The sequence below is a fragment of the Periplaneta americana genome, chromosome 6 (assembly GCF_040183065.1).
Source record: "Periplaneta americana isolate PAMFEO1 chromosome 6, P.americana_PAMFEO1_priV1, whole genome shotgun sequence".
NCBI classification, from domain to species: Eukaryota; Metazoa; Arthropoda; class Insecta; order Blattodea; family Blattidae; genus Periplaneta; species Periplaneta americana.
The window spans coordinates 148,165,755-148,185,254 of NC_091122.1; the positions used below are offsets into that span (position 1 = coordinate 148,165,755).

The window sequence follows — 19,500 nt, forward strand, 5'->3', positions numbered from 1 at the left end:
AATCGACAATATTCATTTGATATAATTGACATTTTCTGTACCTACTTAGTTAAGTAAGGTATAGGTTTCAGAGGGCATAATGAATGTTTATTTTTTTCCATTGTACTGTACAAGTGTAAGTGCCAATATGTTTGAGTAGGCTATTTGTCTTTTTTATATGCGTGGACACATTCGTATGCTCATGATAAGAATACATATTTATGAATTAGCTTATTTTATCTCCCTATTATGGCTTCCTTAGGAAATCATTCTATTCCACCTATGATCGACACCATGCTCCAACCACCTTTTACCACTGGGAAAGACTAATAGGAATCTGAGTGAAACTTGTGGCCATTCTGGAAGTATTGGCAACAAAAAAATACGTTATTCTTGGTTACACTCTTTTAACACTTATGTTGTTGAAACTGCATTTGTCTGCCTCGTTTTAACCATGACAACGCTTTTTAGTTCTTTTAAGTATTCTGGTTATTGTATTGTGTTTGTGTTTAGTAAAAGATTTTAGATAAAGGCGCAAATAGCCATAGCAATTCCTACTATCTCTTCCCGCACTCTCCAATCTATGTGCCATTGTCAGGACAGATCTAAAACACCAACCACCATAAACTTTTATTACATAAGCAAAATAAAATATATTTCACGGAACAGGAGCAACTCTCCTGATTGGTTTAATGGCATGAGGTGTTACAGTTAATATAAAATATGTCAACCTCTAAATTCACCGACAGTAGCAACTTCATGTTGTATTATTGGTCCATGGAATACCAGTACTCTTCATTTACGAATAAAAATAATTGTTTTTCGTAAAAGACGAGTACCGGTATTTTCCCTGGACCAAAAATGAAATACAAGGCATATAGAAATTATATTATTCAATTTTTGGTAGCATTTTCATGACGATAAACAACATTAATATAATATATAAGGATCAAGTGGAGACTGAGAGGGAAGATAGGAGAATGCTGGGTTTGCAGTGAAAGATATAACCTTGGCCCTCTTGATCCTTGGACAGAAAACTATAAATGAATTAATTATATCTTATCGATAATTGAATACAGCTTATCGAATATCGATTACTATATCTATCTAACTTCCGCAGACTTTTTTTTTAATTGCGTACAGAGGCAATAAGATCAGCTGTTCCTATTTGATATTCACATAGTGGGCAAACTGCTGTTTAATAGTTGGCAATTGTAACATATGCTATAATAATAATGTTATGTACAGAAATTCTGTAACAGACTACAATCTCTAATCGCGAGTACTGTATCGATCTAATCGCAATCACGGTTGTATCCTAGATCTAGGGTTGTATGAAAAAATGAAGAAATGGTAATCGCGATTAGTATTAAGCCTAGAAATGGTCATACTGCGCTATGCTATGTGTGTGGTGTGTCATTTTAGGGAAATTTTCACTGCAAATTTATAGTGTTACTATCACTGATGAGTCACATGCAGGGGGAGTTTGCTGAGTTCATCGAATGTGGCTGCTGTAGTGTTCTAAAGTGTAGTGGTATTTATTAAAATGGCAGGGAGACAATACTTAACTGATCCAAATTCCCCATTTTTCGCAATAGAAGAAGATGATGTGGACGATGAAACTTTTTTGCGCAATTCCAGAACTGGTAATTCTGATTATATGCTTTCCAATAATTCATATTATCAAGAAAGAAGTGCCCTTGAAGATAAACGTCTGCAATTATTAGAAAGGAAGAAAGCAATTGAAGATAGAACTATTCAATCATCAGAGAGATCTATTAGTTTACTACGAGATTCAGAACAGATTGGAGTGGCAACTGCTGAGGTACGTGTCAACCATTGATTTTTAGGTTATGTTTAACGTCTGCTTAATTGACTTTCCTCGTCAGCCTGACATATGGGCAATTAGTTGTTCCATTGTGTCACTGTTCATGGTGTAATGAGTAAGTGAAATGTTATTGCAGTTACCATTTTCAGTGGAAACTGTAGTTTTAAATGTTTTTAACGAATATATTAAATATCTGAATACGGTACTGTAGGCTATTTATTAATGTACCGGTATTCAGATTTACGAAAGTATTGACATTGCTTCGTTACCCACATTTTTTCACACATTCTTTTAATTGACAATTTCTTATCTATTTCTTATTGTGATTTGTGGATAATTAAATAAGCAACTGTTGCAACTTTCTATTGCCTACCTAACTTACAAGGCAATTGGAGTTGAAGGAAGGGACGCACTTAGGTTAGGTTAGTTTAGGCTTTTATTATCCCGTCAAGATGAAGGTGAAAGCGATTGAGTGTGATTTTTTGTTTTCTGTGCTGGCAGTTCAAGTGCAGTTCCTATAGTGGGCGGGACATAAGTAACATTAACCACCATTCCTTCCAGTGCATCCCTCAGTAACTTAGGCAATTGCTTCTTAGCCAGTGACCCAACCAATTCCTTTTCCTCTTCCTGATCAGTTTCAGCATCATTCTTTCTTCACTCACTCTCTCCAACGCAGCTTCATTTCTTATTCTGTCTGTCCATTTCACACGTTCCATTCTTCTCCATATCCACATTTCAAATGCTTCTATTCGCTTCTCTTCACTTCGTCGTAATGTTCATATTACTGCCCCATACAATGCCACACTCCATACAAAGCACTTCTTTAGTCTATTCCTTAGTTCTTTTTTCCAGAGGTCCGCAGAAAATGCTCCTTTTTCTATTAAAAACTTCCTTGGCCATTGCTATCCTCCTTTTGACTTCCTGGCTGCAGCTCATGTTACTGCTTATAGTACACCTCAAGTATTTGAAGCTGTCCACTTGCTCTACTGCCTCATTTAGAATTCGCAAGTTTATTTTCTTTATTTTTCTTCCTATGACCATGCTCTTCGTCTTATTTGGATTTATCTTCATCCCATACTGCTCACAGCTGTCATTTAGCTCCAATAGCTTATCCTTTAGTATCATTTTCTCTTCTGCTAACAATGCCATATCATCAGCATTTTATTCTTCATCCTCCTACTATCACTCTTCTCATGTTCTGAAAACAGTTCTTTACTAACTCCTCCAAGTAGATGTAGGTAATAAAGGATATCCTTGACATATTCCTTTCCCAATTTCACTTCCTTCTGACAGTCTTCTCTCTTTCCAATCCACGCCAACTTTCTTTAGGATCCCCATCAGTTATTCCAATCCACTTTGTCAAAAGCCTTTTCTAAATCCACAAATGCTACAAACACTTCTTTATTCTTCTCTAGGTATCTTTTGCCGATTATCCGTAGCAGTCCAATTGCATCTCTCGTACATTTTCCCTTCCTGAAGCCAAAATGCTGTTCCAATTGTTCTTCCGTCTTAGAATATAAATGTCGATTCAGTATTCACAAGAGAATTTTCGCCGATATTAGACTGATAATTCTGAACTCCGTACATTTCTTGGCATTATTTTTCTTCGGTATTGGAATCAACACTGTCTCCGTAAAGTCTTTAGGTCATTTGCCTTTCTCATATATTTCGTTGCATAATGATAGAATTTGCTTCTTGTCTTCACCCTAGCATTTCACTAAAGGCTGGTTCACAATAAACCGGGAGCGAGAACCAGAATGAAAACGAGAAGCAGAGGATTTGAATGTGAAAATTTTTGATTCACAATAAACCGAGAACGTAGACGACTATGCATATCGATATGCATTTCAATAACGATATGTAAAGTCGATATTACGCATTCTGATGTTATTTGTGTATAATTGACCAATGACGTTCTCTCATGAGTACAAGGCAGCCAACATAAACACAGGTTAACGAACTTCGAAATTTCAACTGAAACATTTCATTAGGTACGGTACTATAAATATGCCCATGCATCTTTATTATCACAAGCTATTTTAAGTCTAACATAACGTAAAATAGAGAAGAAACATTTGTAATAGAACAAAAATGAACACAAGAGTAGTTATTGAATTGAAGCATGAATATGTAGTGTGTAATACAACCAATACAGTAATAAAATATGATTCACATACGATCGGTGTTCAAAGATGCAGCTATTGAAAGCCACACATTCTCCTTCATTTTCTCATCTTTATACGAGGCGCACTGCTTATCGTAAATGTGAGGATTTTCCTCAACACTCAATATTAGAATCTCATCAAATAAAACTTGCTCCATGATGCACAGCACAGAACAAAATAATGCATAGGTTATGTCACAGTCTTCTTGCTACAAAATATGCGATGACAAAATATCTTTTAGATGGCAATAGAATGAATCTAGTGGGCTGTGATCGGAAACGTGAACACCAAAGTTGAAACTTGGCCAACTCTCTGTTCCCGATCCCGGGCTCCGGCAAGCTTTTCATTAATTGTGAATGCTCACATTTAAATGTACACATTTGAACAATTTTACCATTTTCGTTCCGATTCTCGTTTCCGGTTTATTGTGAACCAGCCTTAATTCAATGGGGATTCCATCAACTCCTATAAAAAAGGCTTGCAGCAAGAATATTAACTGCACTTAAATCCATGAGACCAACTTTTAAATGATTGATGATTGTATTGAAATGTTGTAAGACTTTATTTATTTTATAGGAACTGCTACGCCAACGAGAACAGTTGGAACGAACAGAAAAGAGATTAGATGAAATAAATACCACTCTTAGATTTAGTCAGAAACATATTCAAGGAATAAAGGTAAGTAAAGAAATCCTTGTATTCTCTTAGCATAAATTGAATACAAGCAAGAATAGGCCTACAGGTTATTTCACTTGATTGTTGTTTCAGACGAAAAAGTTTTTTTTAATTTATATTGTATTCAGATGTCTTATGTTAGGTGGAGAGCATTCTTGAAATGAAAGAAAAATTATTTTTTACAACTCTTTACATTGTGTGAATTTAGTTTAACTTTTATCTTAGAGTAAACACTAGAAATGGGATAAACTAGAGTAATACTAGAGATGGGATAAGCTGTTCTTTTTAAGAAACAGTTTCAACTGTAACTGTTTCATGAACGAAACTGTTTAAAAATAACAGTTTTAAAGAAACTTTTCATTAGAATATGTTTACAACATTAGTGCCAACTGTCCCTAGATTCTATCTTTCCAAAGCCAATGGGTGGACCCAGACTCTTCTTCTATTTTTACTTCTATTCTTTCTCTGTATGAGCAAGGTTGCCAGAAGTATATCTCCCTCTATGCCCATGTTCACTGAAAGACTGAAAAATTCTCTACAAAAATTTAGTGTATTGTTGTTGTTGTTTTCTAATGCCAGGCGTTTGACAATAAAGTCATTTGACCTCTTGCACTCCAATATTTTTCAAAGATATTATCATGGCCAGCCACTGAAGCACAGATTTTGAGGTGTTCCGAATCCATTTCTTGGTTTGAGTTGCACAATGGGCAGTTAGGGGACTGATATATTCCAATTCTATGCAGGTGTTTGGCCAAACACTCATGGCCTGTTGCCAATCTAAATACAGCTACAGACGATTTTCGTGGTAAATCGGGAATTAACTGTGGATTATGATGCAGAGAGTTCCATTTTTTCCCTTGAGATTGTGTTATCAAATTTTGTTTGTTGAAATCTAAGTATGTAGATTTAATAAATCTTTTCACAGAGTAATATGTGGATTTAGTAACAGGTCTGTAAGTAGCAGTGCCGGCTTTTGACAACTGCACTCTACCAATGAACAAGTCATACGCCTCAGCCAAGAAATAAAAGATAGTTTTAACAAGAAATTTAGTGTATTAAGCAGTGCTTTAAATGCCCATTCACAGCGCCACTAACACTCGTTCACAATGCCACTAATGAGCCACTAGTAGCCCTGCTAAGTGGCCTCGTCTGGTGGGACCCGTAAGTTTGTTATAGATAATAATTAACTTTTGCAGCCAGTCAATTGATTTTATCCTTACACATCTATCTACTAATGTACATTCTACTCTAGACGGGCCTACTTGTGGTTAGTGTGTTTCATGCATTTGACTTGTAGGGAAAAAATGGAACTCTCTGCATCATAATCCACAGTTGATTCCCGATTTACCACGAAAATCGTCTGTAGCTGCATTTAGATTGGCAACAGGCCATGATTGTTTGGCCAAACATCTGCATAGAATTGGAATATATCAGTCCCCTAACTGCCCATTGTGCAACTCAAACCAAGAAATGGATTCGGAACACCTCAAAATCTGTGCTTCCGTGGCTGACCATGATACCGTAATATCTTTGAAAAATATTGGAGTGCAAGAGGTCAAATGACTTTATTGTCAAACGCCTGGCATTAGAAAACAACAACAACATTTGACTTGTACTGCACTTCAGTTACATTTTAGTGCTTAACCATGATAGGACATCCATTTCTTATAGTTGTGCTAATGGTACTGGATTCAGGGCTGCACACCTGTATGAGATTGTTCCCAGACTGAAGGCACTCAATTATAAAACTAGCACATTTGAGCATATGTTTACATCTAAAGATGTTGTGAACAGACTGTAATGCACTGTGGATGTCTAAATTAGAATCTTGCAAAACCAGTTGAGAATAATATAAATCAAACAACGATACTGAGCGCCTGGCTCTGTAGGCAGTATGCACAGCTCTTCCACCATACGGATTGCCTTAGTGTTCAATTCAACAAATGTTTGATTTGTTTCACTCTCTTTATGTGATGATGGCTACAGCTTTGGAATATAAAAGGCAGATCATGTCATTGAGCCATCCAGTTATTACAGCGCCTTCAACTTAAGACGCAACCCAGGCACCGGCAGGCAGGCAGTACTCTCAAGCAGTAACATTCAGCGGCATTGTGCAGTAATTGAACTGCTAAGTGGCTCGGCTTGCATTCTTTCTACCCGTATTTAGTGTTAGTTTATTTTCCGTAAAATTAATTTAACGGTGTTAAGATGTTCAAAATGACTTCCAGCTTCAATACAATGCTCTCACTGGTGAAGAAGATGCTGAAATACGCTATCCAATTCCTGCCTTGAAATGCTGGAGATAACAGCCTGAATATTTTCTTGAAGTTCCTCCAATGTATGAAAATTGTTCACATACACTTCATGTTTTAACATATCCCATAGATAAAAGTCACATGGTGGTAAACACCATGATAAATTTAAACTTAAACAGAGCCAGTTCACCAAACATGTTACGTGAAAACTAAAACTGACCAAACACGTTCACACCTTAGAGAAGATAAACTAACACTAATTTGCATGTTGGGTCGTACAACACTGTTGAGTTTTCCTGCTTGAGATACTGGCCTATCCATCTGCTGTCGCATAACACAGCTTGGTTTTCCCGCTATAGAGAACAGTTTATCACCCACCCGACTGCCGTAGCCAGGGTTGCTTCTTAAGTTGAAGGTGCTGTACAATTATCTATCTTCAAGAGCAATAACATGCAGCATAAAACTACATCTATCAGGAACCTGAAAGTACTTTTTTTTGTTGTTGTTAAAAACGACATTCTTTCTTAAAACTAACATTCTGTCTTCTTAGAAATTATTTCTAAATAGAATAATAATGCATCTGCTTACAGTAGTAAAAGCATTAACTTATATATGAACAACTATCTTTTTAAGTATACATTTTGCGTTTAAAGTATAAACAATACATGGAATGTTACGTTCTTATTTGCTCTTTTATTATGTAATTAATTACAGTTCTGTAGGTCGCAATTGTTGACATAGCCTATGTAATACAAAGTTGCTGCAAGTTGAAAGTAATAAAAATACATCATCCTTCCACGTATTAGTCCTTGAATAAGTGTTACTGTCTGAACGAAACACCGGTGTTCTCAAGGCATCTTTGGGTCGTCCAAGGAACAGATCTTTTGTCACGTGGGTGATATTGCATGATGGCTTTAGGAATCCGTATGGAGGCGCCCTATTAAGATGGTCCTGCCGATTTTTGTGATAATTTTGGATGTAGTTCTTTGTAATGTTAAAGTGTTGAATCAATTGTAAGCGTACTTACAAACAATTTTTTTTAAAACGACAAAATAAATTTCCTTCAGTTGTTATTCTGTTTGTATATTCAGAAAATGTCAGTTTCATCCTAGATCATATATGTAACAGATAGCTCATCCCAATGTTAAAATAGGCAGCACTTTGAAGAGAACAACCGCCAGGATTGCCACCCATCCGCTGTAAATGAACACGAGATGGCAGTACAGGCACTAATGCAATTCAAATGGGAATTATGGCATGACTCCTTATGTAACAACTAGATGGCAGCATAGTAAACCTGACAAAAGTTGTTACTGTCAAAGCCTATAAGGCTGAGCTATCTGGGTATATATGATCTAGGATTTCATGTAAATGAAGTGCGCCTGGTGTTATGTATAGCCTGCAAAACATAAGAGGCAACCACTTGAAATTCAAACATTCGATCGGATGCTCAACCTAGCCGGTTGTTGTCAGACCGATCGAATTGAAACCAGATCTAAACCCCATTGATCTGCAGCTCTCTAGTCTAATTAGCAAGTGAGTTGCAGTTTTGGTTGATTATTCGTAGAGTACCATGCTTGGGTCCAAATTACTTCCCTTGGAAAAAAGATATTCACACATCTCATGCTTTTGTTTATATTTTGTGGTTATGGAGCTCTGGCAAAACATTTGCTGTTTTCTGCAGAGTGTGTTTGGCAGTTTGAAGAACTACTTGAGTGGAAAGTCTGGAGAACAACCCCCTGCTCCAAGCTTGAAAGAAACAGATGATTCATCTATAAGTTCAGGAATGGTAGCAAGTTCCAGTCCATTGGCTGGCTCTTTGGATCAGTCAAGGGCAAACATTGGCTCACCAACAGAAAACCATCCAGGTAATGTAGTTAACTCGTGTAGTACAGGGGCATGAATTGTTTTCAGATGTCAAAGATTTGTGGATTGGTTCAAATTCGAATTCATTAAGCTGTAAAATATGTAAAATTGTAATATGCATCATCATAATAAACAGTTTACATTAAAATTTGAACATTAAAATATTCAGATAAAAAGTAAGAATAGATGATTTACAAGCTAGTCTTCAACCTTGTGCTTAAAATTATTTATACTGAGTGTTATAACATTTTCAGGCAACTTATTATAAATCTCTGTTGCACTAATAACTGGACTAGATTCAGTTTTCTTTAACTTGCAAATGGTACATTAAATTTATTAGCATTTCTTGTGTTAATAACCACTTGGTATCGTCTCACGTCTAAAACCAGTGCTCGAAACACTCATAAATTGTAGTCTAACAATTCCATGTTTTTCAAGATGACAGCATACAAAAATATAAAATCACTGCAAATAACATACTGTATAGGCCTATAAATTTTCATTTAGCATAACTGTTCAAAACTACGATTTTAATTAAAACTATGTTTGAACCTCGAGCAGTATTGGTTCGGATTCATTGTAACCCCACTGAATATACAAAGTCAGTAGCTTGCAGTTGCAAATTTCATTCATAATATGTCATATATTGGCAGACAAGATTTTTTTAATCTTTTGGGAAATAATTCAGTGAATGAATTACCTTCAAGACCACTAGAATATGTAATATAATATTATCTTATTAATAGTGTTTTAGAATATAGTTAATATTGTAACAGTTAGAAATGGTAAGATAATAAATGTAAAGTTAAGACATACATACATCAGGGGCGTATTTTGCGGGCTACCTGGGCTACCGGTGGTAGCCCAAGGAAATTACAAAAGAAAAAGTTTATAATATAACATAATGTAATAATTTTGTATTATTAGTTTTACCATAGTAATTAAAATTAAAGTAATTGTTAGATATATTTTGTGTAATAATAGGGTCAGCGGTAGCCCAAACCCTTTAACCAGTATACGCCACTGACATACATACATACATACATACAACAATGTTGATACGTTGTAAATAGTAAATTGAAGGAAAATAGATTAATTTTATAAATAGTATACTTCTAAACATAGATTGTAAAAGAATTAACAATAGTATTCATTGTTTTTTTTAAATTTGTAAATAGAAAAACAGAATAGGCTCTAAAATAGTGATGTACAATGTATTTAAAAGATTCAACAGTACCATACAGTAGATGTTGAAACGTTGTAAATAGTAAATTTAAGGAATATAGGTTAATTTGTTAAATAGTATTGTTCTAAACATAGTTTTTTTTTAAGTATTAGAAATAGTATAGATTTTTTTTAAATTTGTAAACAGAAAAGGCTCTTAAATAGTGTTGTATAAAGTATTTAAAAGGTCCAACAGTAGCATAGATGTTAACATGTTGTAAATAGTAAATTTAGGGAAAGTAGATTAATTCGTTAAATAGTATATTTCTAAACATAGTTTTTAAAATGATTAGCAATAGTATTGATTTTTTTTATCTGTAAATAGAAAAGGAATAGGTACTAAAATAGTGTTGTACAAAGTATTTAACAGCTTCAACAGTAGCATAGGTGTTAACATGTAGTAAATAGTATATTTAGGGAAAGTAGAATAGGCTAGCAATAATGTGTATACATTGTATTTGGAAGAGTTAGCAATATTGTAATGTGTAGTCTATTAGCATGTAGTATTGCATTTTTGTAATGGAACATGCTGGTAAACAAGGTTTAAAAAAAAAAAAAAAACATACATACATACATACATACATACTGAGAAACATATGCAAGATGGTGTTAGATAGTGATTCCCAAACTTTTTCGGCTCGTTTTCATAAATTCATCCCCAGTGCCACCTTATCTGACCTGGCCCAACTATATATTCAGGAAAGTGATTCACAAAACTCACAAGAAACAGTAATAACATTTTAAAACAAATTATTAAGTTACATTTATTTTAAATCAAATATAAAACGAACTTTAACAGTAATGGCCAGAAAGTAGTCTAAGGAATTAGGTATAGCTTACAGCATTTAAAATTTTTGGAAATATTCAACATTTTTTTCCTCCATTACTGTATCTTGTACAATAATGAAAATGGTTGCAAAACGGTATTTGTCGAATACAGGGGGGAGAGCCATTAATCCTTCCCATTGAAGGCTTTAAGGAACCAACCTGGATAAATACCCAATGTCCCATCCCTACCTTCCCATGGTGCAGCTATTAGTAAGCATAATTTTACAAGCTGAACTAAAGGCTACTCATTAATTAGCCCTGGTCAGCTTGATGAGTAGACATCGGATTTTTAGACACTAAAAATTGCAGTTTTAGGCGCCTAAAATAAGCTCAAAATTTGTAAAATTAGGCTCTATTTTAATGAAAATAGGCATTTAGGCACATCAAGGTATCATGCTTATTTCTTTCACTGAAATTTTTAGTTATACACTAAAATACGCACAAAAAAGTATGTTTAAACATTAAAAAAGAATACTATATTATATTTATAAACAGAGCTGCACAAATTTAATATATTGAAACTAATGAAATAATGATTATTGATATCAAGATTACTCATTTTAAGTTATTGAAATTCAGTTCCATGCACAGACTTTATTATAATTATCTGCACAGTACACCACCAGAATTTTTTCTAAATTCTCCACAGTTAACCTTTGCCTTTTGTCACTGAGAATCATTTTGAAAGCAGAAAAACTTCTTTCAACCGAAACTGATGTGAGAGGCGCAAATTTTAAATTAGGTACAATAGAAACATCAATACTTACTGGAACATTTACACTTTCCCCTGATATCACTCTTGATACTCTTTCCAACAATGAAAATCCTACATTCTTATTTAATACATTGTCCCACTTATTTTTAACTTTTTTCCCAGTTTCGCCCAAAGCAGAATGTATGTTCACTTGAGCTTCCTTTACTATTGCTATTTGGCTACAAAGAGATTGTTTTTCACGTTCTAATTGTTCAATGCTTGCAGGTATGAAAGAAAAGTTTGATGTTATGTAGGCAATATCGTTTTTCACTCGTGAGTCATTCAGACAATCTTTCACTGCTTTCACACACGCTGCACTATCAGTTTCAGATAATTTATCAATAACTGTGACCACTTCTTTAAAATACTTAGAATAATACACCACTGACTGAATCCAGGTTCCCCACCGTGTAACAACCGGCTGAGGTGAGAGTGGGATATCTGGAAAGTTCTCTCTGAATATTGAAATCCTGGATGGGGCTTTACAAAAACTTTTTTTGTGTTAGAAATAAACGAATTGACAAGAGGAAATTCATTCCGGATTGTTTCAGAAACCTTGTGAAGGCCATGTGCTAGACAGGTTACATGCGTGAGGTTAGGATAAAATGTTTTAAGAAGTGGAGCTGCAGCAACCATGTATGAGGCAGCATCAGTACAAAACAAGAGAACTTTAGAATCGTCTATATTACCTGAGTATAAAGACTGTAGGCCTTTATTTACAAAATAAGCAATGGCTTGGCTATTCACTTTCGAAAGTTCCTTAACACATACGAGGTGTGGAATCGAAGGTCCATCAGGACTAAGTTTTCCTACTACCATATTTGCTATATACCTATTCATAGGATCTGAGGTTTCATCCACAGAGACCCATATGTAAGAATCACCTATATCCTCCCGAATGGAAGCTAAAGTTTCATTGTATATTCTGTCTAAGTAATTTTTTCTTAGGGTCGACTCAGATGGGATATTTTGTTTGCAGTATTTTTGTAAAAACTGTCTTAAAACCGGATTTTCAATTGCATTCCAGGGAATGTTAGCAGCAACAAACGCTCTGGTTAAATCAGCATAGAAATTGCTGCTGAGATTGGATGAAGTAGGCTGTGTTAGTAAAGTTTGTTGCAGTTGATTTTTCTGCTGAGCTTTAGCCTTATGAGCCGCTCCTTGCACATGCTGCTTTAGGTGGCACTTCTTTTCTTGCGAAATCTAAAAATGTAAAGTAAACTGAATTAAAATAAAATCCTAATTGTTGTATTGCCATATTTCTATCACAAAGTTAGTGGGTTCGAACAATCAAAATTTTAATGACCTGCAAATACTTTAACTATCGGAATTTAAAAGGTTAAAGTGTAGTGGTCTTAAAAAGAATTATACCTCAGGATAGCTCAGTCAATGTATAAATATTATAGGCCTACTCATTAAAATTAATAGAATTTATATATTTCAACTATTGTTACATACCTGTTTGCTACAAATCTTGCAGAATATTATTTTTCCATCATAAGTGAATTCTGAATATTCTGTTAGCCATTGCCGGATCAATGTAGATTTTGCACTTATATTTTTCGGCATTATCACGTTAAACTTCACAGGAAAACGTTCTACCGCTCAAAACTTCTCAACTCAAATAAGGTGAGGGAAAGAGCAACTGTTAACGAGCATTCAAATGAACCGTTGTTATTGAGATTCAATTGGACAAAAATACAAAGTTCCACTTATTGTTGCATTTCCTGGTAGTGTTAACACTAGGAGGGCCATTCTTTTAAATATTTTGTAACGGTTTACCCTACTAATTCGCAGTTTTACGACTTTTCATAAATATTTCAAAAACACTCTTTCTCCAAAAATTGTGATTTTATGACACTCTGAAGGGCAGTACAGCTAATCAGTTTCAGACCGAAAACAGTCATTTTTATAGTATAGTATATCTCTGAATCGGTAGCAGCACATGTTGTGATTGTTGCCTGCTTCAAAACTAAGGTTGGTTCTTTGTCGGCATTTATGCATCCAAACATGTTAAATTCGGTGAAATCTATTGCGAGTGTCGTGAGATTCAAAACATTTTGTTTCCTTTATCAATGGTTTCATGGCCGGTGTGAAGCAAACTTTCCACTTTTTAAATGCCTTAAATTTCGCAGTGAATGCATGTATAAATTATAAAAAGTAAGAGTAAAATGCGAAACTTTACAGTGAGTTAGGCATTTTTAGGCGAATATTAACAAATTAGGCTCTAATAACCGTTTTAGGGCATTTTAGGGCACTATAAAACTCTTTGAATACCTTTCAATTTCCATGAAACACAAATATTAATAATTATTTTTACTTTTCTCCTAAAGAAACAAAATAGGCATTTGCCTTAGAATCCGATGTCTGTTGATGAGTTAATGACCGAATTTGGTATAATTTTCCTCTATTCAATACCTAATTCTCTCTTTACCCTTTCCTATCCAGTCCTCTGACTGAACTCTTACTTTCTTCGACCCCGACAGTATTAGAGCATTCGAGGCCTAGGGGTTCATTTCACTTTCCTTCCTACTTTTCTGTTCCTAGTGCTGACCTACTATGGCACTAAAATCGTCCTCCAGTGGCTTAAGGAGGGAAAGTTGGTGATCAACAAGATCTCCCAGCTAGGTCCAATGGACCCGTCGACCAACAGCAGGTGTGGTCCTCCAGACATTCTGGGGGTTGTGTGTGAATGAAGTAGCCACCAAAACGTTAAAATATGGTGTTCACTTAAATCGGCTACAACTTGCCATTTAATAATCAAGAAATGGATTCAGAACATCTCAAAATCTGTGCGTCAGTGGCTAACCATGACAATATCTTTGAAAAATATTGGAGTGCAAGAGGTCAAATGACTTTATTGTCAAATGCCTGGCATTAGAAAACAACAATAATGAAAATTGGTATGTGTAAAACACTATCCTTCTGCTATATGAAAAAAATATTTTTACGATTTAAAAAAAAATTGTGTATATATATATATATATATATATATATATATATATTTTTTTTTTTTTCAAAATTCATAATGGTGGTAGTTCACTGTGCAGTGATGAAGTGTTACCGTCATAACTTGTTAACTTTTTCATGTTCTCTGTTTTATTTTATTGCTGAAACTCATGTTTACAATATCATGCTCATTCAACTACATTCCTTAATAAATAATATATTTTTTTTTATTTTGTGTTAGGAGGAAGTACTGATATTTGACCATTTTTAAATGAATTTATTTTTTATCAGACAATCTATCAAAGATAGAGAAGTGATCTTGCATCATGTTGTAGATATGATATGCATAAATACACATAAAATATTTCATTACAGAATTTTGGATAGTTTTTTTAGTTATGTGGGAAACACTTCATCTCTGCATAGTGAACTGAATTTTGAAAACAAAAACATAAATATTTTTTTTTAAATCATAAAAATATTTTTTTTCATATAGCAGAAGGACAGTGTTTTACACATACTAATTTTCATTATTGTACAAAATACACTAATGGAGGAAAAGAAACTGTTGAATAATTCCAAAATTTTACTGCTGTAAGCCGTACTTAACCCTTCAAATATGCATGCCCACATACGTGACTTGTATGTCTTAAAAATGCAGATAGTAGGCTATTGATGATATGAATGAGAAGAGTTCGGTTGGTGCTGTGGATCTTGTCCCAGCATAGCTCAGTTGGAAAGAGTGCTCAGCGTACAGAGCTGAGATGTCCCAGGTTCGATTCCCGGTGGCGGAACAAATTTTTGTCAATTTAATAGATATATCTACAGTATGGCTACTTACATATAGTCATTGTATTCAATGAGGACGGCGAGACCTCACATATGAATATATATGTATATTTAACAGCAACTTTACAGTAAAATCTAATTAAGTATTGTATTATCAGACAGTAGATTTTGGGTCCTGATATTGAATGTTAGCTGTACATCAACTGCATAGAGGTCACTGAAGTCATTGCTACACTCTCTCCATAAGCCAAGAGACATGATGTCTTGTTGCTGTGTAGGGACCAAAAATCTGCTATCTGATTATAATGCTATTGACTTGAATGTTTCGAAAATACCTGAATGTGATGGATGGATGGGCTTGTTGTGATACCAATTTTCGTATGTCTACTTCAACATCACTTTGAGTCTGAACAGCAGCAGCAATAACAAAAGCAACAATGTTAATAATAATAATAATAATAATAATAATAATAATAATAACAGTATCCACAAACTATTAGGGAAAACACGGGAATTTTACTTGAAGCAAGTAAAGAGATAGGTTTGGAAATAAATCCCGAAAAGACAAAATACGAGCATATGATTATGTGTCATGACCAGAACATTGCACAAAATGAAAATATAAAAATTGGAAATTTATCTTTTGAAGAGGTGGAAAAATTCAAATATCTTGGAGAATAAATATGGGAATTGTCTGTTACTATTCAGTTGAGAACTTTTTGTCATCCAGTCTGCTCTCAAAAAAGCTGAAAGTTAGAATTTATAGAACAGTTATATTACCAGTTGTTCTGTATGGTTGTGAAACTTTGCCATCATTTGCAGGCTTCTCTGATTGAGATTTTAATTCCTGGAGAAGCCGTAACTGCTCAACAGCTTACTTCAAGTTAACGGATCATTTGGGATCCTCTTCAGACTTATTTCGTGGCATGATTTTAAAATAAAAGAAAAACAAAAACCGATAGCTTCATGTACCTTGGAACATGTTCCTTGGTACAAGAAGTTTTGTGTTTCAATGTACAAGAGGTAGCACGTTTAAACAAATATGGATGCCTAAACTAGAGATGAGAATAAATCAGGAAATTAACATATGTATTTACTCACTGATGATAGGGAACACACCGTACTTGATTGATAGTTACAAATACAATTTGATTTTTTGTTAGAAAACATTTAATAATAATGAACGAAATACAGTAGAATTACTCGTATCCGGCAACTGTGGGACAAAGTCAGTGCTGGATAACTGATTTTGCCAGATAATTGGAAAATACGTTTATAGATTATGTAAAGACGCATTATACTGCACAAACATTTTTTTCCATGCTGAAATTTAGTAATTTTCATATAGATAATTAAAAATAAAGTTTTGAGATACATACAATGTTTATTTTTAGTACTGAATATGATAATGTACATTCATTAGTTCATAATTAATTATTGTAATACAGTAATACATAATAGCGTAAAAAATACTAAAAGTTTTCGTAACCTTATAACAATTTTAAATGGCGGTCATGTGAGTCATGTGACGTGAAGAGCAGTATAGCCAACTTCGCAACTAAAAAGACTATGAAGTAGCAGTCAATGATTTGAGTGTAGAACATTTTGCTTGCATTTTGCGGAATCCTTTGTGCAATAGCAGCTCTTAGCGGTAATAGTCATGATACTATCCATCATTCGAATGAAATTTTTGCGTGCTGTAGGAACAGAGAATTTCACACTTTCGTATTTAGACTCATCCAACACCCCTTCAAAATGAGCGGGTTCAAGTATTAAATTGAAAGATATTGTCTCTGTGCATTGTTTGCAAGGTCTAAGTGACAAGTACTGATGCTACCCTCTACTCCAGAGACATAACGTTTTTTTTTTTTTCTTTGTCTATGTTTTCACGTGTGAACAGTGTAAAGAATAAACACGATATGCGGCATTTGCGATCTACGAAAACCACTCACATCTTCATCAGACTCTTCTCTTTCACATGAATGACTTTTTTTTTTTTGGCTAGTCAAAAGTGCTGTTGTTTTGGTATTGCTGGTTATTTGGATGCCGAATACAAGGGATTTTACTGTATTTACTTTTGGTACCAAAAAAGTTGTTTCGTCCACAGAACTCACACTTTGTAATAAATCAAACCAGAACTATGACCAGAGCTACCTAGCGGCTTTCTCTACAATCTACTTCAGTTTGAGTCAGCTAGGTAACAACAAAAATTAGAAACAAAAAAATTATTCAAGGTACAACAGGCTCCTCTACTATCTGTAGGTACTGGTTAAGCAACCGATGGTATTGTACACTGTGCATACTTTGTGCACATTATGTGCTCTCCAGACTGACATGGCTGTTACAGTAGTACTTTCGTGTAAAACACGCAAATGAGGGAAGTTTCACTGACAAACTAGGCAACCAAGTGCTGTTGGGAAAAGCTAATTGAATGTGAATAAAATGAAAATAATAAAGTCAAATTATGGATTTATATGTATCTATTATCTTTACAGGCCTCAAGATTCGTGGTTTAGCAGATGATAGATGGGATGAACCTTCTGCATCAACTGCCAGTGGCAGCCAAAATGTAAATAAAATACTTGACAGAAATCTAGACGATATGTGCTCATCTCTGTCACGTCTCAAGGGCCTTGCTCAAGGACTCGGTGAGGAAATTGATACGCAGAATGATGTACTGGACCGTCTGAATGACAAGACAGATAAAGCAGACTTCACGATCTTGCGGCAGAATAAGGAGATGGCGAAAATTCTCAAGAAGTAATGGATGTTGTTACATCATGTGGCAACAATTTCGTTAAATTTGATGTGAGAACAGATCTTAACAATCGAAAGAATGAAGGCTGGTTGAGTTTTCCAAAGGTCCACGCCATTATGACGTAATTTTCGTCATGGAATTTATGATGTAATGAGTTCATTGTTATAGTTTGTACAAGAGTACAGGAATAGTTGTCAATTTGCCTACATTTTTAATATAATCATGAGGGAACGAAGAGAGTTTCTGCAGTGAAGAAAATTCCGAGCCCATGTGGTAATCATCACAGTGGAAAATCACAGTTATTGAATGAGCTATTCATATATTTCCCAATTGTATTTTAAAATGTTAGTCTGTTCCGTATAGCACCAAGTTGTTACGAATATAGATATAGGTAAATACAGGGTTTTGTTAAATTAGTCTTATAATCCATTCTTATCATAGTGGTGTGATGTAAACAAACATTCCACTTCTGGATACCTACTTGTTCTTAATTGTTATTGTTGGAATAAATGTTGTTTCTTTTCTTTGTAGATAATTTACATCTTCGGATTGTGAAATGACTCTCTAGGAATGTAATTTATTCTCAAATAATATTATCCGTGTCCTTTTGCATGCATATTTTTTTTTTTTTTTTTTGTGTAAATCAAGATATTGTTGGAATGTAAGGTTCATGATAGGCCTTAAAGTTCTTAATATAAAAAATTTGTAATTGAAAGATTTATTCACGAACAGATAAGTAAAAACTGCATTGTACTTCTCATTGTAGACAGACTGCCTATTAGGATTAAGTGGTGTTACACTTGAAAAGAAAAATAACTCTTTTCCAAAGAAGTTTTGTGTTTGTGGTGGCTTGGTTTTTCTTCCATGAATGCTTGGACATCACAGGTCACGTCAAATAACTGCCAGCACTTGTTTAATGGATGGCAGATACCAGGTTTGACTTGTCACAACTAATATCAGTTGTTGGTACTTCATGAAAGTGTTTCTGTCAATTGATGAGTATGAAAGTATTGCATATTTTTATGTCTATTTAAGAAAAAAAATAATTGTTGGGTGTTAAGATACCTTGAAGTCTGGTATTGTGTTCATAATCGTGAAAAAATGTCTTTGATTGAAGTTCACATTAGAATATTCTAATAATGGCAGTAATGATTAAAAAGAATCTATAATTAGAAGTATGTCTGTATCATATGTTCAAATATTGTTTATTTAAAATTATATTCCTATATTTATTATACACCCCATGTCAGTATAAGATTTCTATACTATTTTTTGGGAGAATAATATTTAAAGAACATTTTTATTATGGATATATTGTACATCACTGCTCTGTTACGTATACACAAAAAAATGAAGCTTTTTAGAGCTTCATATGTACAGTTTTCTTATTTCATACTTATCTTTTATCAGTCCTTATTATACAATCACTT

General features: G+C 34.3%; 1 protein-coding gene across 1 annotated transcript; it reads left to right on the plus strand.

Moving 5' to 3' along the window:
* The first annotated feature begins 1,173 nt into the window (after window positions 1–1,173).
* Window positions 1,174–18,226, plus strand: Snap29 (Synaptosomal-associated protein 29kDa). The gene is made up of 4 exons (XM_069829268.1): window positions 1,174–1,804; window positions 4,549–4,650; window positions 8,587–8,770; window positions 17,808–18,226. Exons 1-4 carry the CDS (start codon window positions 1,526–1,528, stop codon window positions 18,074–18,076), a joined length of 834 nt encoding a protein of 277 aa, XP_069685369.1. The 5' UTR covers window positions 1,174–1,525; the 3' UTR covers window positions 18,077–18,226.
* The last annotated feature ends 1,274 nt before the right edge of the window (window positions 18,227–19,500 follow it).